Consider the following 27,779-nt stretch of genomic DNA (forward strand, 5'->3'; position numbering starts at 1 on the left):
AAAAAAATAAAAAGGAAAAAAGAAAAAGCATTTTTACCTTTTAGGAGTGAAACTGAACTCCTGCCTCAGGATTTGATAAGCCAGGCTGAGTTCAACTGATAAAGCCCTGACTCTGGGCACAAATGCAGGGCATTCAGACACCAGGCTCTACAGCAGGATCACATCCAAAACAATACACATGGAAAAGGTCACTGATCCAACCTTTACTCATTAAATCCTTCCCAGAGCCCAGCATAGTTTGCTTACTGGATATAATGGCATCCCTGAAAAATGCATGGCACCTGAGCCTTAAAGCAGATCTCTCAACCCAAAAAATAAATGCCAAGCCAGAGGTAGCTATATATGTCAAGGGACATTTTGCTCATTTAAACCCAAATACATTTTAAACCTGCTCTATTGGATAACTGTGTCCAACCAGCACTCCAGGCCTACCTGGATGTATTCTTGTACCATCACATGGAATGTCACTTGTTTCTTGACCACAAAAAGCATGAGAAGCTAATAAACAGTCTCAGAATGGTTTAAGTTGGAGATGATTTCATCTTTAGAAAGCCCAGTGGCAAACAGGTAAATCAAACAAGGGAAAAATAAACAAACCAAAAACAGCCCCAACCTAAAACTTGATTACTATTCTCTAGCCCCAATATCTAAAAAACCCCACCAACCTACTGTGCACTGTTCACACAGCCAAGCTGTCATGAGATCTATATCCTAATCCCACCTTTATTCTTTCCATGCCATCCATTATTTGTTAAAGAAATCTCAGTTTAATGGGCTCAGGCTTTATAAAGCATGAGGAGAAGGTTATTGCTCACTTCCAGTAAAACCATGAAGTGAGCCGACCATGGGCTACCTCTTTGGACCACCAAAGCTTTATGACTGAGCATCCTGCCCTGTCAGCTGGAGCATTTGGAGGTGACAGTGCAGTGGCTCTTCCAAGAGCTTTCACACATATTTGCTGAGCCTCCAGCCCAGAAAAGCACTTCTTTATGCTGCAACACCAGCATGTACCCCTGCTGCAGGCAGCCTAAACTGGGAGTCCAGCTAAACACCTCACCAAATTCATCCACAAGAGTGACAGTCAGGGACAGGGGCTCAGCTTTCTGAATTTTTCTGTATCCTCTGACCCCTCCTCCAACGCCAGCTGTTGCAGCACAGGGATGGGAATAGACCCCCATTAATAACTCCTCATTTCAGAACATATTCTTCTGCCATGAGAAGCTACTCTGGAACCAAGAAAACCCCACTGTGACAGCCTTCACCTGCTGAAGAGCAGGAGGAGAGCTCTGCCCTTTCCCCTTCTCCCAGGGCAGCAAGGTTTCCGTACTGCAGATCTGCTTAAGAGCCACCAGTGCTCCTCACCCCCGGGGAGACTTAGAGAGCCTCAGCAGGAATACGTGCAAAATCCTCCTCAGCTGATCAAAAGCTTTGCTTGCTACCACCCCTTATGTAACCAGCAGCATCCTAATTATCCAGCTAAATGTAATGAATTCAACTGGCCTTGGCTTCACACACTTTCACTAGACACAAATCAAGGAACCGGCTGACTGACCCCATAGCACTTCAGTGAAAACTGGAGGGTTTGGGGAGCTGCAAATGCTGGGTGAAACCATCCAAAGTCTTCAACTAAAATGTTAAACTAGATCAGGACCAGCAAAACCTGAGTGTTCCCAGAGGAAAGCCCCATTTACTGCTTGGGGTGGGGTTTTCCAGTGCTTTTTGCTCAGCCAGAGATGGAGAAGCAACAGAACAGCTGCAGCAGAGGAGTAGATGGATTTCTTTTTTTTCTTTTTTGGTCCAGTTCCCTATCGCACTCTAAGTAATCTCTGCTTTCATCAGCAAGAATGTTGCAATGACTGCAGAATGTAACCCAAATTTTCTCTGTTTGGTCCCTCTACCCTGACTTAATATCTATATTAAACCTATTTTCTACTCTCAGTTTTCAGCTTTGGTTGTTTTGTTGGGTTTGTCAGGTTTTTTTTAACCGAAGCTCACTGTACTCCATCTGAGCCTTGCACATAACGAAGTAAACAGCACCACAATGCATTCCTCAGCACAAGTTGAAGCACTAAATAGCTGCCTGGAGTCTGGGGCTGAAGCAGCTGGGTGTTGGATTACAAACGCAAAACAAATGCCAAGGCATGGCCGTAATATGTGCGATACATTGATGACCTACTGTGCTTAAATAACGCCTTGGAAAGCAGACCAGCCACTCAAAATGGGCTTTTACACCTGAGAGAGAGAAGAGAAAGCAATTTGTGCTGATAATGCAAATTTGAAAAATACAAGGGAAGATTTTCACAGGTGTAAAAGTAACCCTTGGAGAGAGGGGGCAGGGGGAAAATTCAGCCCAGCGCAGTCGGCAAGCTGGGAGGGACAGTATTTCATGCTTCTGAAAGATTTCCAAAGGGTGAAATCCCTCCCCACTGATGCCAAGGGCAAGGCTCTCACTCAACACAGCTAGGCAGAGGATTTCCGAGGTCGATCACAGCAATTTGAGCCCCCTCAGATCCTTGTTTTCCTGCCTAGAGCAGAGCAGTGTTTTCCAAAGCATGTGGAGTCCCCAGCAAAAATCCCCAGCCACAGTGCACATGGCTTTTTGAAGCAGTGTATCAGCATACCACAGCCCCAAGTACACCCAAGTAAAGCTCTCCTGGGAGTTTGCTGAGTGCCTTTGGTTCCAGACAAGGTATGCAGGGTCTCTGACCCCATGCACAGCAGAATGAAACGGGGTGTTCTCATTCAAATGGTAAAACAAACCAAGACAAAGCAGCTAAAAAGTAAAATTTCCCCAAAATTTTATTTTTACCACAAGGTAAGAATTGCATGATAGCTCTACCCCCCTGAAATCATCAGAAAGGCAAAGCAGGGGGGTTCTCACCCACAATTAAGTGAGGTCCTGGGAGGTCACCTAACCATGTCACCACAAACACTCTGAGTGTCTTATCTCCAGCAAACTTCACAGCACAGGAAGGAAGATGCAGTTTCTTGCCTTCCCAGCACAACATGCTTACTTGGATGCTGTCACAGCTCCCCATCACCTGGCCTTCCCCAAAATCATAACATGGCCTAGTTTAAAGCTGTTGTTTAAAGCCACGTGTTGTTAGACCACAAGCAACACTTCAAAACCTTAGTTTGATGTTGCAGAGTCAGCTGTGGGAGTCTGCACTGTACAGCTGCCACTCTGCAACAAGAAATGAGCTGACAACACTCCCAGTATCCCACTTTTGCTAAAGTGCATAAAAGTGGAAGCAAGTCTTTGGCCAAGACTGCAAGGAGCTGTAGCATTTCCAAGGTTTTCTGTGGAGTGACAGAGGGGCTAGCATCCACCTCTTCTTTTGCTTTTACATGCTATGTTCAGTGCAAACAGGAACCTCTCAGTCTGCAAAGATTATTTCAAAGTGGTTCTAAGGACTCAGAACTTCTTTAGTAACTTAGCAGCAGATGGGATGCAACCAGCAGCACCTCCCCACTTCTGTCACTCTTTTGGTCAATTGGTTGGAGGAAGTTACAAACTCTTGAATACAACACTTAAAAGCATTTGGGGATTTTTCCTTTAGGGGACTGGGGAAAAATCTTATGTTCAAATATCATAGAAACCCTAGAATGGTTTGGGTTAGAAGGGATCTTAAAGATCATCTATTTCCAATCCCCCTGCCATGGGCAGGGATACCATCCCACTAGATCAAGCTGCTCAAGTCCCCATCCAGCTTGGCCTTCTCTGGGCAACCTATTCCAGTGCCTCATCACCCACACAGTGAAGAATTTCTTCCCCATATCCAATCTGAACCTACTCTCTCTCATTTTGAAACCACCCCCCCTTCTCCTATCATTACATGCCAAAAGACCCTCTCCAGATTTCTTTCAGGCCTCCTTCAGATACTGCCAGTGCCTTCTCCAGGCTGAACAATCCCAAATCTCTCAGAATTGCCTCAAAGAGGAGGTGTTCACCCCTTCAATCATCTTTATGGCCTTATCTAAAGAGCTAAATACCCCTAAGAGCCCGGCATTAAAGTTGGATGCCCTCAGTAGATGGCCCCAGCAGTGGTGGCAAGGCTGTGTCTGGACTTTGCTGCTCCTGGGCAGAGTAACTGCCTCCAGCTGAACTGAGTGGGTACCTGACAGCAGAAAACAAGCAAGTGCAGTGAGAAAACAAGAACAAAACTCCTATCTGTGTGTGCCTGATTGAAAACCTGATGGATTAAGAGTCGACTCAAACTGGGAAGGAGAAATATTTAAGAAGTCAGAAAGGACGTATGCTTCACAAACAAACATTTGTCTCTCTCTGTTTTTCTTGATGATAACATTCTTCCCAGTGGAAGATGGGAGATGCTGCTGGGAGAATTTTTGACAGTACATCCAAAAGAAGAGTAACTCAGAAACCTCTGTGGCTGTCCTGCTCTCTGCCCCCATCCAGCCCACCACGCCTGCCCCAGATGCTCAGGCAGGGAAGGAGGATGATGAGCCTCCAATGCACAACCACTGCTCTCAATTAAAAGGTTCAGATAAACTCTTGGGAAAACAGAAAATCTCTGAGACACTGGGCTTGAAAGCATTAGACTGAGGCAGATGTGGAGAGACTACTAGAGGAAACAGAGATGTTCACAAGTGCCAAGATGGATTAGGATCAGCATGGATGTACCTGCCCCCAGTGGACCCCTCCTGCTCCTCACTGGATGTTCTGCTGAGTTATCTCAATTACTGCAAACTTTTTCTCTATTCCCTCTGCTGCTGGGTCACCAGTTGAGTTCAGTAGAGTCACCTCATCAGGGGGGTGGAAAAACAAGGAAAACTTTGCTATCAGAGGGAAAGCAGTTGTTCCCACTCTGTCCCCTCACACATGCCATTGTCTCAGGTCACCAAGTGCCTGATGGAGGCAAAGGAGCCAGCCACCACGAAGGAAATCACTGCCTTTTCATGCTGCAGACTTACAGCCCTCTCCTGGTGCTGACACAGCTCAATTTTTTATTAAAAAGTGCAGGATTGTGCTTTTAACAGAATAAATTGGGGGGGGGGGGGGGGGGGAGTGGGTAGGAATCACTATGGCAAAATACTGTTTCTTTTTTTGGGTCCCACTATGTGTATGAAAGCCTGGCTGGTTTTGCCAACAGCTGGTCCACAACCTGCACAGTATTTCCAGAAGTGTTTCCAGTCCAATCTTCTCAATTTAGCTAGAATAACTCACTCATTTCATAACGGCAGCTGGAGAGGTTTGAGCACTGCTGCTTTTAAAGACGAGAAAATGTCTGGATGATTTTTAGGAATGCAAACAAAACAAAAAAAAAAAAAATGCAAATCTCGATTCAGCTGTGATTTCACATTAGATGGCACTCTCAAATGTGATTCTACCAGGACAGCAGCAGCTTTTCCACAAAGGGATTTTTACTCAAAACAGTTATTTCTTAGAAGGAAAATCCTGACTGCCTCTCCCAAATACAAACTAGTGTCTGGAAACAAGGGGTATGGGAGAGCCACCATGTGCACCCTCTTAATGCATGCAAGCCTCCTTGCTTCCCTGGGATGACTCCCCTGAGGATCCCCAGATCTCCTTCACCTTCCTGCTGCTCCCCACATCCCACCAGCTGCACTCCCCACACCCCTTTGGCCCATCCTGATGTCCATCTGGGGTGGGGGGCGACTGTGTGGATGTCCCTAAGGCCACAGCAGTGCCCTGGAGAGTGGCTGCCATCCCACAGCCTGGCTGGTGGCCCACAGACCACACGGAGTCAATATCTGGATTACGGTGTGGCTTAAAGGACACCCAGCAGGGAATCGGGGAGATGGGAGCTGGGACAAGGAGAATCAGGAATGTTGGACAAGGTGCAGCTCTAGAAGGGGGTGGGGGCACAAAGTGCAACAGCAGAGCACCCAGCTCACTTGTGACTGCAGAGCTCTCCTCCCTACATCCTCGTGGGACAGGGACCATCTGATCTCTCTTCTGGCTCTTCCCACTCTTTGGCTGCACCCAGCAGACAGCATGGTGAGAAATGCAATCCCAGCCCAGCACACCGCTGCACTGAGGGGGATATAGATGGGACAGAGGAGCAGCCAGCCCACCAGCCAGCTGCTGGATTTTGGGAAACACGGTGAACTGAGAAGTTGCTGCCTTTCCTCCTGGAGACACCACACGTGCCAATGAAAACTGAGAAAAACAATCTTTCAGCAACTTCTTCTCCCAATGACAGGCACTTCATTGCCTCAAACATCTCTACACCTGTTCTGCCAGTCCAAGCACCAGGAGCTGGAATAAGGGCAGGGCATGCAGGGGCTCCCACGCCAAGGCAAGACCACTTGGATCTGCTGCCTGCTGATGGCACGCTCCAAACTGTACAGTCATGGAAAGCTGCATGGCAGGCTCAAGAAACCCTCACCTTGGCACAAAGCCTCATGGCAGGCTCAAGAAAACCTCACCTTGGCACAAAGTCAACAGAAAGTATCACGATGCCTCAAAGCCAACGCTGTTACACAAAGACCAAAAGAACCAAGCAGAGCAGCAGTTTCAAAGTCCTGCCCAGGCTCAAAAATACTAGACCCCATTGAAAAAAAAATTATTACAGTATGGAGAGGTGCTTGATTTTCTGTAACCTCTGGTTGAATGCTTCCTAGGGAGGGACTGCTGGAGCACAGGCAGGATGCACTGGTATCTCCTTCCTCTTGGAAGCACACTGCAAATTTGCAGCTCCTCCACAACAGAGAGCTAAAAAGGGAGCAAGAATCTATTGGTCCCACTTACAAGGAAACATGCACCACATCATCCATAAAACCTAAGCAGAGGGGTCATTACGGAGGCTTCTGTTTGACAGAGTGGATGCACAAGTACACAGCAGCATCCCAACATGCTCCAAGTGAGGCACCAAACATATCGAGGACCCAAACAAACTTAGGAGACCCATGGAAGAATAATAAGTCTTCACCACAGAGTGAAAAAAAGTCTCATTAACGCAGCTGTAATTCAACCTGAAGATTAATATGTTGTAAGGGTCTAAAGCAACTCCAAACCAGCCCCGCCAGTTCCATTTCAAACCTCCTCTTTTCAAATAAGCAAAATGTCAGATGGCATCAGGTCAGCCTCAAATGGGATTTCTCTTCCTCTGCTCTGACTGAGAGCCACTTACCCAGCTTACCTTGAAGGACATGTGGTACAGATCAGCTGAGGTGAAGCCTGGAAGGACACAGGTTAAGTTACTCCCTTTGCAGATGGAAGGTTTGCACATACACACAGTGACCTCAGTTTTTTGCAGAAAATATGACTTTTTGACTTGAAAAATATTTGTCAGCCACCACAACCACTTGAGGAGGAGAAGTTGCAATGTGCTCTTGAGAGGCAAGAAACAAGAAACCACTGCTGTGTTTTGGAGCAATATCCTTGCTACAGAAACTCTCCACAACTGGGTATTTTCTTTTCTTGGCCAACACAGCGATTTCCAAAGTTTGTACTTTTACAGACAAATGAGGGCAATTAGTTCATCAGTCACTTCCAGAAAGTCTATCTCTTCCACCAAATTCTGATCTGCGTCAGCTCCAGCACCCAAGCCTGGCTAAATGCCCCCGCAGCTCACAAGAGGGTTGAGCCTCCTGCCTTTACAGAAGAGGAAATAGTAAGAAAAATGTAGGTAGCCACATCTCAAAAATACATCAGCCTGAGACACTTACATAACTTTCAAGCTACTTTTTCCCCCTGTATTTCCTGAACACTGGGGATTTCCAGGTCTGCTCTGGCACCCACAAATGCCCCACTGACCATGCATGTTCTCAGCTACACATCTGACAAGAAACATCAGCGTCTCCAGGAGAAATTCAAAGGGTATCAGTGCTGAGAATGCTCAGGAACACCTCCCTGTGACTTAATAATCACTAATTCATATCCCAGGGAACCTGCAATAACCCCTGTGCAGGACAGCCCCCAGGCATGGCCACACTCCAGTGTGTGCCACCACCTTCCTGCATCCCCATGTGCCCCAGTGTCCCTTGTCCAGCCCCAAGGGGTAAAATCTCAACCCAAAATTGTCCAGCATTTCAACAGGAAGGGTTTAGCAGAGGGATAAACAGATGTGCAGGAGATGCTGACACCATAAAATAATAGAATCATACAATAGTTTGGGTTGGAAAGGGCCTTAAAAATCATGTAGTTACAGCTTCCCTGCCATGGGCAGAGACCCCTTCCACTAAACAAGGTTGCTCTAAATCTCATCCAGCCTGAAAAACCATCCAGGGATGGGATCCACAGAGATCCACAGCTTCTCTGAAAATCCTGTGCTAGGGCCTCACCACCCTCACAGTAAAGAATTTGTTCCTAATATCTAATCCAATTTTTCCCTCTTTCAGTTTAAAGCTATTATCCCTGGTCCTATCCCTCCATGCTCTCCCCAAAAGTCCCTCTCCAGCATTCCTGCAGCCCCTTGAGTTCCCATAAGGACACACCAAGGCCTTTTCTTTTCCAGGCTGAACAATCCCAGCTCTCTCAGCCTTTCCCAGTAGGAGAAGTGCTCCATCCCTCAGTGTTAAGTGCTCCATCCATCAACGTTAAATCACATGATATCAAGATCCGGAGGCAGAAGAGGACAAACAAAAAATAATGGAAGCACTGACAGGCCACCTTGTCTCTCTTCCTGCAAATCTTCCCGTTACTCCAGTCCTTCCTCTCTAAATCGTGTTAATGTTCCATGAACCCCTTCCTTCTCTTCCCTGGGAACTGGACCCTCTAAAACTCCAAAGCTGTGATAACCCAAACAAAAGCAACCAAACAAAAACACAAACAAAAACAACACTTCCTCCCCCCCCAAAAAAAAACCCTAACGAACAACAAAGCAAAGAAAAACATCCTTCGCAAAACTATTCCTTTTATACCTTATCTTTTTAAACAAACTTAATATGCAACTAAACCATAGCATTATTTTAAACATTTATTTTCTGGTGTTAGATCAGCTCTGACAAGAGAAAGGAACTGCTGCTTTTCCTTTTCAGGTTCATCTGTGGTAAATAAACACCAGAAAGCCAGTGAAACAAGCTATGAGGGCTTTCTTGCTTTGTTTTGGTTTTGGGGCTTTTTTTAAAATACCATTGAAGAAGAAACACCTAAACAAAACCATTACATTTGTGGTGCTGACCACAACACTTTAAGCCCATGAAGCCTCAATAAATATTTTTACAATGAAGCCTGCAAGAAGAGATAATACTTCAGACATTTATAGGACTTTTATTTCTCTATAAATGTATCATGAAAGTTGAAAATGCTGAATTATTATTTCCATCCTAACTCTGAAAAAATTAGGGAAGAAAGGAAAAAATATGCCAGAGCATTTTACTGAGAGGAGGCTTTTGTGGAAGACCTCTCTCAGGAGCTCCCATCAACTCAGTCTTGCTGCTTCTTTGAAGCCACATCAACAACAATAATTTAATTTACAGTCCAGATAAAAGACATTTCCAAAGACATGAGGGGAGGGAGAAGGGGGTTAGTAGGGCATTCCCAGTTTAATTCAGTCCAGCTACCTGCTGCCTGTTTGGGATCTAACTCCTGACAGTTCATCCTCCACCAAACAACAGAGCTGCAGCAGATAACAGTGTCCCAGATACCCAGGGGATGGGGGAGGGATGAGTGTCACACCAGAGGGCCCTGCATTTTCTATAAATTGCAGCCAAAATGGATCTAATCACAGCAGGCACTGCAAAAAAAAAAAAAATGTGGCAAGCATGGTCCTGCTGGGAAGAGAAGGTGAGCCTGGGACAGGGAATGCTCCAGCCAGAAGGTTTGATTCAGTTCCCCTCCAGGGCTCTTGGAAGACAAGGAGCAGCTAAAGGAATAAGCAAAAACTTTGGAAGCATCCACCCGCAAACATCTACTCAAGAGATAGATAAATAAAAAGCTTTTATCAGACGTGGTTTTAATGAGAATAGATTAATTGAAAATTGTCACCAGAACCCCAGTGAGCGAGCCAGAAGATCCCCAGATGGTTTGGGTTGAAAGGAACCTTATAGGTCTTCTCATCCCACTCCCCTGCTTTGGGCAGGGACACCTTCCACTGTCTCAGGGTGCTCCAAGCCCTGTCCAACCTGCCCTTGGACACTTCCAGGGATCCAGGGGCAGCCACAGCTTCTCTGGGCATTGGAGAGGATTTCACCCTCGGTGGGGAAAGAGCAGGGATAGGTTTCTCCTGTTCTAGGTTGGCTCCTCCAGCTGTGAGGAGCAACAGGCACTTGGGGAGGGGAAGGCAAGAGCTCATTGAGAACACAGAAGGATCAACAGGACCATCAGAGCAGGATGATCTCTCCAGTGTCCAATGATGGAGATGCTGCAAGAGGGTCCCTGCCCACAGCCCCCATCACTCCTCTCCTCTACTGAACTGTGAAGATTGACTTCCCTGCAAACTGGAGATGAAAATCTGTAAAGATATCTAATCTGTACCAGAGCCTGGCTTTCCTGCCTAGCACTGCTGATGAGCTCAGCAGCAGTCTCCATAAAAATACCCTGGCAAAATCCCTGCACACACACAAGCAAAAAAATCCACCCAGCTCAGCTGCTTTTGTTCTGGTAAGCAAGGAAACAATTACTGAAGCTGGAACAGACAACTTATTGTAAAGAGAAAGAAAGGTGGAGAGGACACAAGCAAAAAGCAAACAACCCAAATAATGAGAGAAGCAGGCAAGTTGCATGACAGGTGATAAAAGAAAAAGGTTAATAAAGACTCACAAACCAAGCTCATGTATCACTTGCTACTGGTCATGTTTCCCATTAGGAGAAACCTCCTGTAAACACTGCTTCTGAGCACTGAGCAAATCAGGTGGACATGGGTATGAAAAGGAGGTGACCAACACCTGGTAGGGACAAGTCCAACACCTTAAAGGAGGTGCCTGATCCTGCAGCACCCAGACAGCTGCTGACAAGAGGGTGGCACCATAAAACAACGAAAACACTCTTTGAAGAAAGCAAGCAATGGCAAGCACTGCCTCTGTCCAGCTGACAAGAGCCAACCTGTCCCTGCAGATAGAGTAGCATCAGTCCCTGCCCTGTTCTTCCTTCCCAGGATTTCTCACTACCCCGTGAGGAGCTGGATTTTTGCTGCTACATCCCTCAGGGCCATTTAGAAAATGCAAAACATCACTTTTCACTTTAAGAAAAATATTTTCCAGCCCTCAAGGAATAGGAAAAGAAATACAGGAAAACACAAAATCATTATTAACGTGCATTCTTGCACCTGAAACCCCAGAAAACAAAACAAACCTCATTATATTTGTTGCTGTCTGCTTTCAAATCCCAATATCTAAAGCCAAGTCTGCAGGTTTTACTTGGACAAAGGGAGGAAGCAGAACAATGAACTCATCACTTCTACCACACTGACAACAATCTGCTCCTTGGACTTCTCTGTCCAGCGTGGTGATGGAAGGGGAAGAGCAGCAGTATTTCACACTCCCAGATCCATGGTCTACATCCATAATCAGCTCTCCAGTACCTCCACATGCTTCAGGAGAAGATCCAAGCAGATTTATAGGAGGCTGATTCTGGATTACTAGTCCCCAAGGAAATTTTCCTCCCAACACCCATAAGTCAGAGGTTGATTTATACCCAACCTATAATAGACTGTATTCCTTAGAGACAACTCCTTGTCTCCAACCCCTCTGCCATTGCTGAGGCTGGAGGTTTGGCTTGGTTTAACAGTTGTGGAGTTTATAAAGACCAAAAGCAGCACTCACTTTAGGCTGGAGACAGTTAAAGTACCTTAGACCAACAGGATGCCACACAGTAAGGAACAGTAATGAGATGATGGCACATTCATAACCCGAAGTTCCTATTAAAAACTCACAGCCCAAGGGAGCTCACCCCTCCAGAGCAGAAATATTCTGTTCTCCTAATTACCCAAAGAGCAAATTTTTGCACGAACCAGGGAGTCCAGGGGAGAGCTCCCGAAGAGCTCATGTATCCATCAGGCAGGAACTGGGGAAGTAGCAGCCAGGGAGTTGTAAATGAGGTGGTGCACAGTCCATTTCTGACACCCCTCAGCACCTTCAGCATGCATCACACAGCAAGCAGACACCAGTGTGAGGTTGGGAGCCCCTGTAAGGAGATTCAGGAGAAAACAGGACTCCTGAAAAGAAGTCACTAGATAGATACCAAAGTCCCTGGATAGAGCTTCCTCCATCTGCAAGCACAACAGTCTCTTTTCCAGTTTTTGCTTGTTTTTAAAGGTGTAATTATCTGAGCAGAGCCACAGCACAAACACGGACTGACTGCAAAACTACACAGTGTTTGTCACATCATCCATTCAGAGGTAATGGAAGCCACCAAATACTAGACTCTCCAAAACCTTAAGCAGAAAGCTCTGCTAAAACACAGATGTAACTTTTATAGCTGTGCAAAGTCAGATCTATCTGCCAGTAACTGGGAAAGATCCACTTAGCTATCCAACTAGAAAAATATCTGCTGGTTAAAGAAACAGCAGTCAAACAAAGAAATGGCAAGCGTTGGCAGTGTTTTACAATGCACAAGTCAGAGCCACAAAAATACATTCCTGGGAGTGCCAACATCCCAATGAAAACAAATTCCAGAACAGAAAAAATGGGATAAAAGCACAATACAAACCTCTTTCTTTCCCCACAATTCTGCCCCATGACTGTGTGCCACAGAAACAGAAATCTGGCTTGGGTAAAAGGCTTTTTTTTTTCCCCACTAAAAAAAAGCAATTAAAACCCTTCTGTTTGGGTTTAAAGAAAAAGTAATGCCAACCACTAATAAATGTTGGGATTGTGGAGTTTTATGGGTTTTTCTAAAATTGTTTAAGAGCACAAACCAAACTGAGTGGTTGCTCTTTCCAGAATGTCTCCTCCTACTTCTGAACACAAGATGGGGAGGTTGAATATCCCAGCTCTCACAACCCTTGTCACAATCAGAAGCTTTCTGGGAAAGAAGCACCCCAAAAAGAGGAAACCAACTTTTCATCCCATGTCATTTTCCAGACCCTTCTCCTTCGTGGGGTTCACGGAGCACGAAAAGAAAGGGAAGCCATAACGCTAATTCAGATACAGAGGTACATTTAAGAAAGCAAAGCACCAAGATTGATTAGAGTGTTCCTCTGCTTTAATAAAGAGCCTAATGATGTCCAAATTATAGCAAAGCTCAATTGTGTAACCAAGGAGCCAAGATTTCATCCTTGATAAGGACATGGATTTCTGTCTCGCAGGAGAAGCCTGTAGTTCACTAACAAAGATGACCTTTTATATTATACCCTTCAAGGCCACAATTAACTGGAGAAATGCTGGACTAACTTGGCAACATGAGTTTTTATACACTGCACTAATTTTTAGTAGAACCTTGCCAAGACCATTACCATCATCTAACAAGACCAAAAAAAAATACAAATACAAACCCCACTGCTCTCCAGACCCAAATTACTTTCCACAATTCAGTTTTAATTAACATGATTAAATCACAGCAAAAATGATTAAGATTATATCCCACAGCAAACCACTAAAGGTATAACACTTTAATCCAGAAGAACCTGGCATGCACATATTCATGATGAAGTATTCATGAAAAGCTAGAATTTTACACATGAACCAATTCTACATCACTCAAACAATACCTTGGGAGATATTTGTCACAAGTAAAAAAAACACTGACATCCATCAACAGAGCAGTTTTTCTGAGACTACAGAGAAAGAAATCTACACAGAAAAAAATTTGAAAAGGCTACAATTACTTTGACAATGTTTCTACAGCTCTGAGGAATTTGGGGGTTGAAATAAGTGGTTTCCTTCTCCCTCACAGGGCTCCCAAAATCAATTTTATAGATGAATATTTTTTCTTTTTTTTTTTTTTTTTTTAATCAGAAGTCAGATAAGAAGTGTATATGAAATCAGGTCATTGCAATAATCATGTACATGGTACATTTCCACTACTGCCTATTAACTGTGAGGTTTAAATGGATGAGCAAAGTCTCAGATCCATATTTCACCAGTAGAAATTATTAATATAAACATAGCACAGCTCAGGTTTTAACCTTACCATCCAACTGGGCCTACTCTCCTTTGGAGAGGGGTAAATGGTATTAAATTAACAGACAGGGTTCAAAAGGCAGCTACACAGAGGCACGGATTCCATTAAGACCTAGGAAAGGAACCTGTGATAGGAGCCCTGGACATCAAGAAGCTGCTTGTGGTGCTTCAGCACTGAATAAATTCTAGCCTGTGACCTTCAAAGAAAGGTAGCTTCAGCATGTCTTTTAAAAAAGCTGTGCCACTGTGATGAAAAGAAATGGCAAACCAGCTATTTCCAGGTGCAATCTTCTGGAAACCCTCCACAGGGGCAGGGGGAGGTGACAGAACGTGGTGGGAGAATTCTGCAAAGAGGAGGCTGTAACCCCAAATTGTGTTAAAAGTCGTGGCTGAATACACGAGAAGGTACCAAGTAAGGAAGCTTTGCCTCATTCTGGACCTCCCTGTCTCCGAGACTGACCCACACCAAAGGGTTTTGCAGAGTTAACTGCATCAGAATAAAGTCCCACAAAGTAGATCCATTCCCAGAATGCTGCTACACTTTGCATCTGAGACTTCTTTGTGTCTCTTCTCTGAGACAAGAGACCTCCTAATTCTCAAGATGGGGAGGGGGCTGGAAATCACAGAGAAGTAAAAGTAAAAGGAATCTGCATATTGCATTTCATGGCAATACTAGGGAGCTACTAACACCTGAATAATGCATTCAGGACATAAAACCCCTGGAAAGCTCACAAGTGCATCAGAGAAACTTAATGATTTATTTGTTTGTTTGTTTGTTTGTTTAATTAATGTAGCTCTGAATGGTTCAGTCACCAGTCAGCTTCTCCTTAGTTGTGAGGACCTGATGAGGGGTGAGCCCCAGTCCAGGTGAGAGGTTAACTTTATATTTTTCTTAATTAGACAAAGAAAAGTATAAATTTAAAAAGATAAAATTCCAACATAAATCCTCCACCAAAGCTGCTATGAAATAACTCTTTTGTTTAATTATTATGAGCTGGATAGGCAAACACTGGATCCCGATGGACAGAGAGCAGCTGTTACTATAACAGAAAGACATTCATATTCCCTTCTTGGGACCCTGAAATTCTATCAACAATGCCTGTAAAACGACTCTCAGCTCCCCCTTCTCCCAGTTTTTGCCCGTCTTTCATATTCAGACCTCTTTTTAGCCAACTTTTATTTTGTTGTACCACACTTCAAAGCTGTGCACGTTAGCTCGTTCAAAATAATTTCCATGTACAAAAAGCATCGGGGACGTCAGCGGGACCACTCTGGGGTGCAGGAGAAGGGCACGTCCCTCGCTCAGGGTCTCTTCTTTCATCAGGGATTCATTGAGAAGGAGCCTACAGACACAATTACCCAGCCAGATACACTTGCATCTCGTTTACCTCTGAGGCTCACAGTTACCTTGGAGGTCTTCTTTTAGCTGCTACATAATAAATAGTCGATCCCCACACGATTGCATGGGAAAGGAAATTCTATTACCAATTAAGAGGGGGGGGGAAAATAAAAGTTTCTCTTGTTTGCTTTTAGCAACACTGTGTCCCATTAGATGATAACAGAAGCTATGTATCTAGAGGAAACTTTCTGTAGCAGTAAAAATTAGCTGTAAAAGACTTCCATAGTTATCTGAGGCACAATATAAATGCTAAAATACCCTCCAGGAATGGGCACATGCAGCCAATCTCCAGCCAGTGTGAGCAGGCAGAGTGTCAGGGCATCAGGAGACAGCAACCCTGGGGACAGCACATTCAGTGGGTGGGTGGGGGGGGGTTTGTTGTTTTTTGTTTGTTCGTTTGTTTTTTCCTTTTCTTCTTTTTTACATCCAGCAAAATTCAGGTTGATGAGCTTTGTGCCACCAAGCTGTACCCATGAGAGGAAACACCCAGGGACAGCCAGTGTGCTCATCAGAAGGCTCCATCAGGCATTGCTGGTCTTTATCACATACCCAAAGAAGCCTGGACATTGGGACTAAAGGGCCACCTTGTTGTTCCAAACACTGTGAAAGGTGATTAACACCTACACAGGAATTTCTTGCTTTTACTGAGCCTTTCCACAGGGCCCAGATTCATGATTTCACTCTACAAAATGCTCCAAGATCCTGAGGAAGAGCCTATGACAGTAAAACAACAGCAGTCGGATCAAAACATTAATCTCCATGAGTTTTGGATTGTTGGCTTTTTCTTGGAATTTTTGACCTTTTTCTGAGGTTTGCTTTTTGGGATAAGGAAGTTGGGGTTTGTGGGTTTTTTGGGGCTTTTTTTTTGTTTGGTTTTTTTTTTTTTTTTTTTTTTTTTTTTTTTTTTTTTTTTAATTTAGTCTTGGAAATATTTCAAAAATATTTCAAAGAAAGCTCGGGAGCATGGATGAGACAGCTCAGCGGCAGGGCACACCCCATGACAGCATCCCCACCTGAGGCTCCATGCAGAAGTGGTAATGCCACAGCTCCAGAATTCTCACCACACCTGGGCATTCAGTTCCACACCACACCTGGTAGCTGCCAGAGCCATTATCCCAGTAAGGCAGCACCAAGTATCAAAAAGCATCATCCTGCTTCAGGTTGTGCTAAGTTTTATCGACATCCCAGGCTCCTTAGAATAAAAAGAATTTCATAGCAGGGAACTGTTCCAGGTGTGTCAGCACCAGTGTCTATTGCCCACCACAAAAACTCGTTTTTTAGGAGCCAACCAGGTGAGTGTTTTCCAGCACAACTGCAATAGGTGTTTGGAAAAATGTTTTACCCCAGGTGTAAGAACGAGCTTTAACAGAAACTTTCCTATAAAACTAAAAGTGCCTGATAAGCTGCGGGTGCATGTGAAAGCAAAGGATTATGAGTTCAAACTTTTGTGCACCCAATAGCTGCTGCTGGGCTGTAACTGGATACTCTTGCCACAAAAACCAAGGACAACTGAATTTCTCAGCCTGCAAATATACAAGGGAATTAGCATTCTTAACCCATTAATTACTCTCAGGAACTAAAATAGCCATACAAATCCCACTGTTCCTGTTGACACACTGAAGGAAAAAAAAAATCCCAAAACAGAAAGACTTGGAGAAAGAAGAGAGCTGGGAGCCTGAAGGTGACTTGGAGAAAGAAGAGAGCTGGGAGCCTGAAGGTCGCATTGCCACGGCTTGTTTATCCCAACAGTGAGGACAAGGCTGGCACCAGGATAACCACAAATCTGCACTTTGCTGAGCACCTGCATCCCAAGTGAACTGCAGTTTGCTGAGTACAGGGACTCCTGCAAATCCATGTGGCAATGCACAGGTCTGAAGCAAAGCCAATGCTTTCTCACATTTGAGTGCCTACAAAGCTCACTGGCTTTCCTTTCTTCCAAGACCAGCGTCACAGCCTCCTCACAACTTTCCTATTCTAAAGCTCAGCTTGCTGCCTCAGAGAAAGGCCTGGACATCAACTGTGCAAAGCTCAAATTCCCTCTTTTCCCAGAAGTATCAGTACAAACAGCAATTGGGAGAGTTTACAGACAGCTCAGCCAAACTGCAGCAACAGCCGTCAGCCCTCAGAAGCAATCCAGAGACTGCAAAACATAAGAACAGCACTAAAAGGGCTTAAAACCCCTGAAATAGTCTCCTTTTCTGAAATCCTTTTAAAGTCACATAAAAGAGATGAGTTTTGATTGAACATTTCTTCACTTCAGTCCCATTGTTGCATTTGTCCCTCCCCAGGAATTCAAAGCAGTCAGCAGAGGTAAATTATGGATAAGCAAAATATTCCTAAAAGCCAAATGTTAGAAGTTGCGCCCATTACACAAGGCATTTTTAAATAGCTAAATGTCAAAGAAAGGAACAGTTAGTGACCTAGATTGACCATTTGATAGATCAGGCACAAATGCAGCTAACTTTATCCCTCTCATCCACTCAAAGGCTTATCATCTCACACCTTAGGGAAATAAATTAGGAAGAAGAATTACATTAGCACTACTGGCACCACAGAAAATTTCAAGTTCTGCTACCACTTAGAAAACAAGTTCTGTAATGGGAAAAAGCTTTTAATAAGACAAATAAATATTTTTTTTTTTTAAAGGCAGAGGTAGTCACAGCACCTAGGACCTTACAACGTTAGCTACTGTGGAATTTTAAAAATGACAACCTTTGCTGCTGTGGTTTGAGACTCCTTTGCCACAGGTCTGGAATTTGGGGTAGGTCTGGAGAGTGCCAGACATACACTCATTTCCCCCAGGTTTTGTTTATTTCTCTATAAAACTGACAGCAATACATTCCATTTCCAGCTTTACTGGAGGAGGATAAACTCGCCCTCTCTGCTCCCAGGAGCACCTTTTTCTTCTCCCTTTGTCACACAAAGATACATATTAGACATAAAGAGTCCAGTTCAAAATCCACATCTAAATTTGCATGAGTATCCACTTCAGTGAAAATTAATGGAGCTCAGATTGTAAAGCACTGCATCTTCTTGTATGCTTTATTCTCTTTATGTAAAGAGGAAGCACTTGTATACTATACATTACTACGAGACAGTAGAAAAAAAAAAAGAAATTACACCTCTGGTTTAATAAAATTGCCAGAACATTCTATTTTTCCCAGCAAATTTAATTCCAGGTGCACAAATAAGGATAATGCAGTGTTCAGAGCATCAACCATAGACCCAAGAGGACAGAGAGCAATGCCCTTGCCTTGCCACAGACTTCTAAGATCTCAGTGAAGTTACTCCCACCAGGGAATAACTGGTAAATTTTTGTTATGTTCCGAGATTAAACATCCAGAGATACAAGTATCACTTCTAGAAAACATTTTCAAAGGTTTATTTCAGCTCCTTCATACACCCCCAACCCATCATGAAGACAAAAAAAAAGGGTGCTCCAGACCCAGGCTGCCTCTTGCCCTGCAGCCAGGCCCATGCAATCCTCTGAGCAGAGCTCCCCCAAAGTCCGAAACCGAATCTGTGGTGAAATGACACACCAGGGTGGAAATCGTGGAATTATTGATGAGAAACAGATCATTCACATCTTCCTCCGGCCAGGCACAAACAGGCTGCTCCTTCCTCTGCATTTCTTTTTGCACACCTGTATGCATGAGCTGGTCCCTGCTTGCAGGCAGCACAACCTAAGAGAAAAGGATCTTTCCAAGACTAAAGATACACTAACAACTTCCAGCACAGTCATCAGAAGAAAAGAAATTCAAAAATCACATAAGGTGGAGAGAGCACACTCAGGTTGAAGCCCGATTTTACCCCATGCAGAAACGTTTCTTCATACAGATCATTCTTTCAGCACGGGTACAAAATATTTGGTGTGACCTTGGCTGAGCTACTTCATGATGCAGCAGGGAGCACTTGCAGACAGAATTTTCTCCCTCTTGGCCCCTCTGCTCAGGGTTTTTGGGGCAGGGACCTTCTCTCTACACAAACAGCGCTTTGCAAAAATAGGACCTGTCTTTTTCTGAGCCACCTAGACACCAGCAACAGATCTTAAGTAGCATGATGGACCAATGCCACATGCAATAGCTTAATCAGAGTAAAACTCTCAAATACTGGCAAAATAAGAGGCACTTGTATGCAGGATGGAAACATTATTATTTTACAGTGTACACTGACAATTGATGCTCTTAACTTTTAGTTTAAATTGAAGCTATACCATAGCAAAGGAGGAAGATGGCAGAGAGAAAAGAACATGAAACTGGTGAAAAGTTCAACAGTTATATTCAAATCTATGTATAAAATGTGCTGGGTCTACAGAACACAGGCACTGTTTCATCTTTAATTTACTTCTTTGCCTCTCTGACTTCTGCGGCTCCAAGAAACCTTACAAAAAAGACTAGGGGGGAGTGATGTATATTTTTCTAATATACATAGGTACAAATTACTAATGAGATACAAAATTATTTCAGAATGAAGTAATAATGAAGAGAAGAGATTAGACATTAGTTGTTCCTCAATGGTTAATGGAGGGGAAAGGGAAGGGGAAGAGTAGAGCTTATACTGGTAAATATTTCGGCCACAAACACCTCTCTTAAACACATCCAATTTCACTGATGTGAAAATCTCCACATGAAGGAACAGGCAAAAAAGAGCTTAAGTGGGAAAAGGGTGCAGAATGCCAAGTGCTACACTGAATAATTCAGATCCAGGCAGTGCTATTGGCCAGGCAGGAAAAATCACACTCCTCTGCTAGCTTTAAAATCAAAGGCCAAGGAGGGATAAAAGAGAAAGACAACACCTCTTTAAAGCAGAGATTACACTCTGCGGTTCCCATTTCCCAAGCTCCCAGAAGGTTTTGTTGCAGGGAGAGCGCTGGAGCCCGGGTCTGCAGTGGTGCCAAGGCACAGCACCTGAGTGCACACCTGAGCGCACACCTGAGCGCACACCTGAGCGCACACCTGAGCGCACACCTGTGCACACCTGAGTGCTCACCTGAGCGCACACCTCAGTGCTAACCTCAGTGCTCACCTGAGCGCACACCTGAGCGCAAACCTGTGCACACACCTGAGCACTCACCTGAGCGCACACCTCAGTGCACACCTCAGCGCACACCGCCGACCCAGGCACCGGGAAACTCGGCCACCTGCCCTGGTGACACCACTCCTCCAGCCCAGCAGCAAGAAAATGCCAACTCTGCAGCAGGCACCGACCAACCCTGACTTCCCAACCACTTCTCCAGGTGCCAGAGGCAACACCCCATCAGGGCTTTCACATAGATCCAGATCCATGAACTCTAGCAGGTTCTGTCCCCTACCTGCACCCTTCCCAAATTACAGCCACACTTCTCCAGTGCCAGCTGACAGGGCTGGGCACATGGATTTCCAGGCAAGGGCTGCGAGGCACTGTAAGGAGACATCAGAGCATCGGGGCCTTTCCTTGCTGGGCCCTGCAGAGCTAGAAACAGGGAGCTTTCAAATCACTTTCACAACTTTTAGACCACTGTCCTGGGTGTGCTTGATAGAAAAGTGTTGCATTTCATGGGGCTTGAAAGATGCTCTGCTCCTAAAATCCCGTTTAATTCTGACTCTTCTAGTGCAGCACCACGAGGTCAACTACTTTTAACATTAAATTTTAGAAATGTTTCTAAAAGCAGGTCCTAGAACAAGACAGCCAAAACACCTTCTGCTGCAAGGCCCCAAATATGGAGCAACTTTGACTTAGATTTATTTTATTTTAAAAGCATCATGGCTTTCTAGGAACAGGCAAGTCTGCCTTTGGGCAGAGCACAGAAACACATTCCTGACACGTGCTTCAGCCTCAAAATATCTCTGCCACCCACCTCCTTCACCCCAATAAATAAAGATAAGCATCCCCTTTTTCCTCTTAGATCTGCAAGAGTTCTGCAGGAGGAGCCACCCCATGGACAGGCAGGATGCAAAGCAAAGCATTATGTTTCCTGGGCTGGTCCCATCATCCCATTACCAACATTTCAAAAGATGCTCTCTTCCATCTCAACCTGTGCACTGGTCCTGCTCCCCAGAACTGGAGAAGCCAGGGATCCCTCCTAGGCTGATCTGCAAAGCAATGAGTGTATGCATGGGCAAGGGGGGAAATGACGGGAGGGAGAGAGGAGAACAAAAACAACAACAAAACAGAAAAGAAAAGGGGAAGGAAAAAAAGGGGGGGGGGGAGGAAAAAACGGTGAGGCTGGCCTGTTTCTTTCTCTCTACCATCTATTCAGTGTCAGCAGGGGAGGTCCACAACTGTTGCGTCACATGGAGCACAAAAAACCTGACAAGCATGTTTTAGCTGATGGAGAGCAGAGTGGACAGGAGGCTGGTGACAGCTCCAAGGCGGGAGTGAGAGCACTCTGCTTTAATTGGCTGCTTCTCCCCATCTCACCGAGCGAGCAGGAGCCTCACAGCCTGCACGGGCTGCTCAAAGGCACCAGCAATGGCAGAAATTTCAGCCGATAAATACTTCAGTTAACTCCCCAGGCTCAGGTTAGACCCTCATTCTGGTCGAGGGATACGGGATTTTTAATGCTGCTTGGTCCACAAGAACCAAAGGGAAGATGCAGGGGATGCTTTGAAATGGAGGGGGGAGAAGGGGGGAAGCTACAAAACCACAGGTTGTGCAGGACCTGGAGAGGTGTTTATAAATAATGCCACTAAAAATAATACACTGATCACTGGCATCTCTAACACAACATTTTCTTCTACACAGACTTCTGACAGTGGTTATCTCAGCGGTATAATTATCTAGATTTGATAGCAGATTAAAAAATACATATATCCTAAACACCTGTTCAAGAGTTTTGTGTTTTTAAAGGCCGTTGCCATTAACCTTGGGCCATGCACTGCATTGTGTTTAATTAGCAAGCTAATGAAGGCAGTTTTATTCCCTTTCTCAAGCACAAGAGGATAAATACAAGACGGTGAAAGAGGAGACCAGATCCATTTGCAGCACAATTCATCGCTGCATGGCATTACTTAAACTTGCACCGAAATAAAAGTAATGTGATGTCTTGGAAAACATTTTAGCAGTGCATTCTGCAAGACAAATCCTTTTACACCTTCTGTATTTTCTCAAGCTCATCGATTAAAACATGATTTCTGAACATTTGGGCTGCTGAGAATTTGCAAACAAAGGGCTAAAAAGAAACATAATGTTTTCCTCAATAAATCCCCAGTATTCCAAAAAATTAAGCATAACAGATTTATTATTATTTTTTTAAAAGAACAGCAGCCCGTGCTTGCTTTGTTACAGCCAGCCAAGGTAGAGATGAGAAACATCAACAATGGAGGTCAAGCGATTTTTGAAAAGCCCACCACTTTCACAGAGCCCTAACATGTACACACACAAAAGACATGCTTTGCTCAAAGCCCAGTGCTCTGAATCCCAGCAACACATTCCAACTTTGGGTATCTCAGCTTGTTTTCCTTTTTTTTTTTTTTTTTTTTTTTAAACTGAACAGCTTTAGGAAAAACTGGACAATGAAGATCACGTTGATAAATACTCATAAATATCACAAGAAAGGCTTTAAAAGAAGGAGGGATTTGCAGAATGGCTAATGCACTGATTTTGTGATTCAAGAGGACCTTTCCAAATAAACAGAATTATATTAATTTTCTGGGTTTTTTTATTGTATTTTCGGGGGGGGGGGGGGGGTGGTGGCTGTGGAGGAAAAATTCAGCATAGGTATGCCCTGTCAGATTATCTTTTTCATAACATGATACGTTTAAGAAGCTTTCGGGGTTGTTTGTTTTTGGTTTTTTTTAAAGCAATTGCTTTTTTTCCCTTCAACTTAAATTTCAGTCACTCTGTGCATAGAGCCATATGAACAGGTTAAATACCAAAACCAAACCGAACAAAAACCCAACGCCATACCCAAAACAAAACCAAAAAAATCCGGAAGCCATCTCTTTTATTGAATCACCCGAGATAAAAGGATTCCAAGATATATGGAAAGAAAATACATTGACCATAAATCTCCTTTATGCACATAATAGAATTTTCCAGCCAGGAGAGCTGTTGTGATGATAGCAACGCCGAGCACCAGGAATGCTGCTGGCACACACACCACCCCCCACCCCCCTCCTTCCAAAATACCTGCTCTCCTCAGTACTGCTATGTAAATACAAACCCGCACAACCCCCTTCCCAACACATGGAAACAAAGCTGCGTTCAAGTGTCCCAGCCATCAGATAAAAAAGCCCAAGCTGGCTTTGCTCGCTATGACATTATTTTATTTATTTCTTTTAAATTTTTATTGTCCGCTTCTTTTTTTTTTTTTTTTTCCCCAATCGCACGCACTTTCGGTGTGACTTAGAAGATAATGAAGAGCTGGCACCGCCGGTAATGGCAGAGGCAGGCGGTGGCAGCGCATATTTAATGGGCACTCGGAACAAAGGAAGCCCGGCTGCAGGAGCGCCCCGGGGCCGGCTCCGCGCCCGCTCCCCCCGCGGCCCCGCCGGGCAGCGCCTTCCCGGGGCGGGGGACACGGACACGGGGGGAACCCCCCCCCCCGGTCCCCACCCGTGCCACGGGTGATGGAGAAGCTGCCGGGAGCTCCTCGGCTGTCCATAGCGGAGCGGGCAGGGCTGCAGCATCGCTGCTTCCCGCACGCTGCCCCCGGGAACACCCCCCGGCCACAAACATCCCCTCCCTCGGCCCCGAAGCCCTCCCGCGTCCCCCCCAGACCTCGGCCCGGTGGTGGAGGGAACGTAAAAAGTCACTGCCCAGTGACGGGGCGGGGGGCTGCGGGCTCAGCCCCGGGGGGGTCGTGGTGACCAGGCGAGAGGGGAGGAGGCAAAATTGCTGCCGCACCGGTTTCTCTTGAGGAAAATGTGGCGATAATAATAATAATAATAATAAAAGCATAGGGAAAATAATAGCAATAATATAAACAATAAGTAAAACAAGGAGGGAAAGTGGGGAGCGAAGGGATTTCCAGCGTGCCCGCGTTTTCAGGGCTGGGGGCAGCCCAGGGAGTCTGACCCTTCCTGGCCCCCCGAGGGCTGCGGGATGGGGCAGCCCTTGGAGACCCCTCCCCACCTCCCCAGGCGCTGTCCGGGTGCCCCCTCCAACTCCGCCGGCCGTGCCCGGGTTTTGGGCGAACTTCCACCCGCGTCCCTCGGCACGACGCGCACCCCGCAGGTTGGAGATGAAGTTTGTAGCCCATGTCCGTAAAATAAGTGGGATGAAGAAGATACAAAATAAACACTCTCCTCCGCCGCAGGAGCCTCCTCCGGAGGGATGCTCCCCAGGCACCCCCCGACGCACACACACCCTTTTTCCCAACTTTCTCCCGGCTCCCCGAGGAGCCAGCCAGCCCCAAGAGGCTCGTTCCGTGCTAACCCCTAAGGGACAGCGGCGTCCCGGGGGGGCTGATGGGGAACTGGGGAGGGGGGGGGGGGGGTCCCCTTCGTGGCGGAGGGGGGGGATCCTCCACATCCCCCCGAGTTACACGACCGCAGCCCGGCAGGAGCGGAGCGCACGCGTGGCCACTACCTGAGAGACCCCGCACCATTCCGGGGCCACCCCAGGTCTCCTCCCGCCGCTCTCAACTTGCCCCCCGTCCTCCTCCTCACCTCCTCGGCTTCTCCCCCACGCCCCCCCGCCCAGGAGTAAATGCCCATTTTTGCAAAGTTTCCTCGAGATCTCGCCGTGTTTACATTGACATGAATTCCCACAGGCTGCCTGGAGGGAACAAAAAGCAGCACGGGAAGACTCGTCCTGCGAGCAGGGAGAAAACGGAGAAGGAGGGCGAGGGAGTGAAAAAAAAAAAAAAATTAATAATAAAGGAAATGTAGCCGATGCAGCGGTGGGGGGATTCCCCAGCTCGGGTTCTCTGCTCTGCTCCAGAAGGGTGCCGGAGGGTGGCTGCAAATAACCGCACGGCCCATTCAATTTTGCATTTGGACACACGACCGAGAGCCCGAGCGGGAGGTAAACACACCGAAAGGCTCTTACCTGCACAGAAAGTTCCCCAGAGCACGGCGAAAGTCAGCCACGAAGCAAACATAGTCCTTTACTTTTTTTTTTTTTCCCTCGCGTGCACCTCTACCCCAAGGGAAACAAAAATAAAAAGATCGAGCGCGTGAAAAGAGGGGGGAAGAAGCGGGGCTCTGCCTTCCCTCTCGCACTCAAAAAGAAAAAAATAGAAGAAAAAAATCCTGGGGTAGGGGGTGGGAAAAAAATAAGAAAAAAAAAAAACCAAAAAACAACAACAAGAAAATCGGATTTAATTCCTTCGCAGTTGCAAAATTTATCCAGTGGAGACGAACAGACCCGGACGGTTCGACCTGCTCCTGCCCGGCCCCACCGTTCGCTCCCAGCTTTCCAAGAGTTTCTTTCCCTGGGCTTTTGTGCTGGGAGCGCGGCGTGCACCACACACCGACTCCCCCTCCTCCTCCTCTTCCCCCTCCCCCTCCTCCTCTTCCCCCTCCCCCTCCTCCTCCTCCTCCTCCCCCTCCTCCTCCTCCTCCTCCCAACCCAGCCCCTCCGGCTCCCCCAGCAGCGAGCGCGCACACGCACCCCCTCCCCTCCCCGCGCAGTTCCCGCGCACGTTGCGCGCTCCCCCCTTTCCCCCGCACACACGCGCGCATCTCCCCTTTCCTCCTCCTCCTCTTCCTCTTCCTCCCCGCGCCAGGGAGCAGCGGCGGCAGGAGCGGGACCGTGCGCGTTTTTTACGGACCCCGCATCCCGGGAAGCTGCTGAGCGGCAGGCAAGGGCCGGCGGAGGGGGCGCGGGGCGGCCGCGGGTGGCCGGAGGAAGAAGAGGAAGAGGAGGAAGAGGAGGAGGAGGAAGAGGCGGCGGGGGGCCGCAGCATCGCGGGGCTGCGCGGGGCGGCGGGCGCGGGGGCGCGGCGGGAGGTGCCATGTGCGGGATGGGGAGGCGGGAGAAGAAAATAAATAGTAATTTAAAAAAAACCACAACGTGGAGGGGGTAGGGAAAGAGAGATTTGATGGGGTTTGGGGTTTTGTTGTTGTTTTTGTTTTGGGGCTTTCTTTTAATAATTAAAAAAAAAAAAAAAGAAAGAAAAACAGAAAAAAGAAACTGAACCGCGTCCAAAATGGCTTCTAAAAAAAGGGAGAAGCCAGCGCGGAGCCAGCGGGGAAACCCGGATGTTGGATACAAAGGGGCTGGAGGGGGCGGTGCGGTGCGGGGGCTCCGCGGGCGCTGAGTGGGGAGAGGCGCTGCCCCGTCACGGCCGCGCCCCGCAGGGAGGCCCGGGGTGAGAGCGGCAGGGATGCGGAGGGTGTGTGTGGATATGGGCAGGTTTAGGAGCACAGGGATGCGGAGGGTGTGTGTGGATATGGGCAGGTTTAGGAGCACAGGGATGCGGAGGGTGTGTGTGGATATGGGCAGGTTTAGGAGCACAGGGATGCGGAGGGTGTGTGTGGATATGGGCAGGTTTAGGAGCACAGGGATGCGGAGGGTGTGTGTGGATATGGGCAGGTTTAGGAGCACAGGGATGCGGAGGGTGTGTGTGGATATGGGCAGGTTTAGGGGCACGGGGATGCGGAGGGTGTGTGTGGATATGGGCAGGTTTAGGGGCACGGGGATGCGGAGGGTGTGTGTGGATATGGGCAGGTTTAGGGGCACGGGGATGCGGAGGGTGTGTGTGGATATGGGCAGGTTTAGGAGCACAGGGATGCGGAGGGTGTGTGTGGATATGGGCAGGTTTAGGGGCACGGGGATGCGGAGGGTGTGTGTGGATATGGGCAGGTTTAGGGGCACAGGGATGTGGAGGGTGTGTGTGGATATGGGCAGGTTTAGGGGCACGGGGATGCGGAGGGTGTGTGTGGATATGGGCAGGTTTAGGAGCAGCAGGGATGCGGAGGGTGTGTGTGGATATGGGCAGGTTTAGGAGCACAGGGATGCGGAGGGTGTGTGTGGATATGGGCAGGTTTAGGGGCATGGGGGGATGCAGTGTGTGTGTGGATATGGGCAGGTTTAGGGGCACGGGGATGTGGAGGGTGTGTGTGGATATGGGCAGGTTTAGGGGCACGGGGATGCGGAGGGTGTGTGTGGATATGGGCAGGTTTAGGGGCAGGGGGATGCAGAGGAGAGATTTAGAGGCAGAGAGTAGAGTGCAGATTTCAAGGCATTAGGAGGCAGAGGAGTGTGTGTGGAGAGGGGCAGGTTTAGGGGCAGAAGGAGGGAGTGCTGATTTAGGGGAATTAGGGGGCAGAGGAATGTGTGGATAGGGGCAGAGCATTGCAACAGTTTTGGGGCCAGGGTCTGGAGTTGGAGACTTAGGGCCAGGTGACTGGGGGTGGAGATTTAGGGTCAGAAGGTGGCAGAGTGTGTGTGTGAATAGGGGCAGGTTTAGGGGTGTGGGGTTGTCAGGAAGAGGCTATGGGGCAGGGAGTGGGCAAAATGCAAATAG

General features: G+C 46.8%; 1 protein-coding gene across 1 annotated transcript in view; it reads right to left on the reverse strand.

Moving 5' to 3' along the window:
• ACVR2B (activin A receptor type 2B) overlaps positions 1 to 25,827 on the reverse strand; it is a 96,376-nt gene extending 70,549 nt beyond the window's left edge. The window contains exon 1 of the mRNA XM_062493634.1: positions 25,358 to 25,827. Within this exon, the coding sequence (XP_062349618.1) occupies positions 25,358 to 25,409 (52 nt within the window). The 5' untranslated portion in view covers positions 25,410 to 25,827. The remainder of the gene's footprint in view (positions 1 to 25,357) is intronic.
• Positions 25,828 to 27,779: the final 1,952 nt, after the last annotated feature.

Source organism: Cinclus cinclus, chromosome 1 (assembly GCF_963662255.1).
Source record: "Cinclus cinclus chromosome 1, bCinCin1.1, whole genome shotgun sequence".
Classification (NCBI taxonomy): domain Eukaryota; kingdom Metazoa; phylum Chordata; class Aves; order Passeriformes; family Cinclidae; genus Cinclus; species Cinclus cinclus.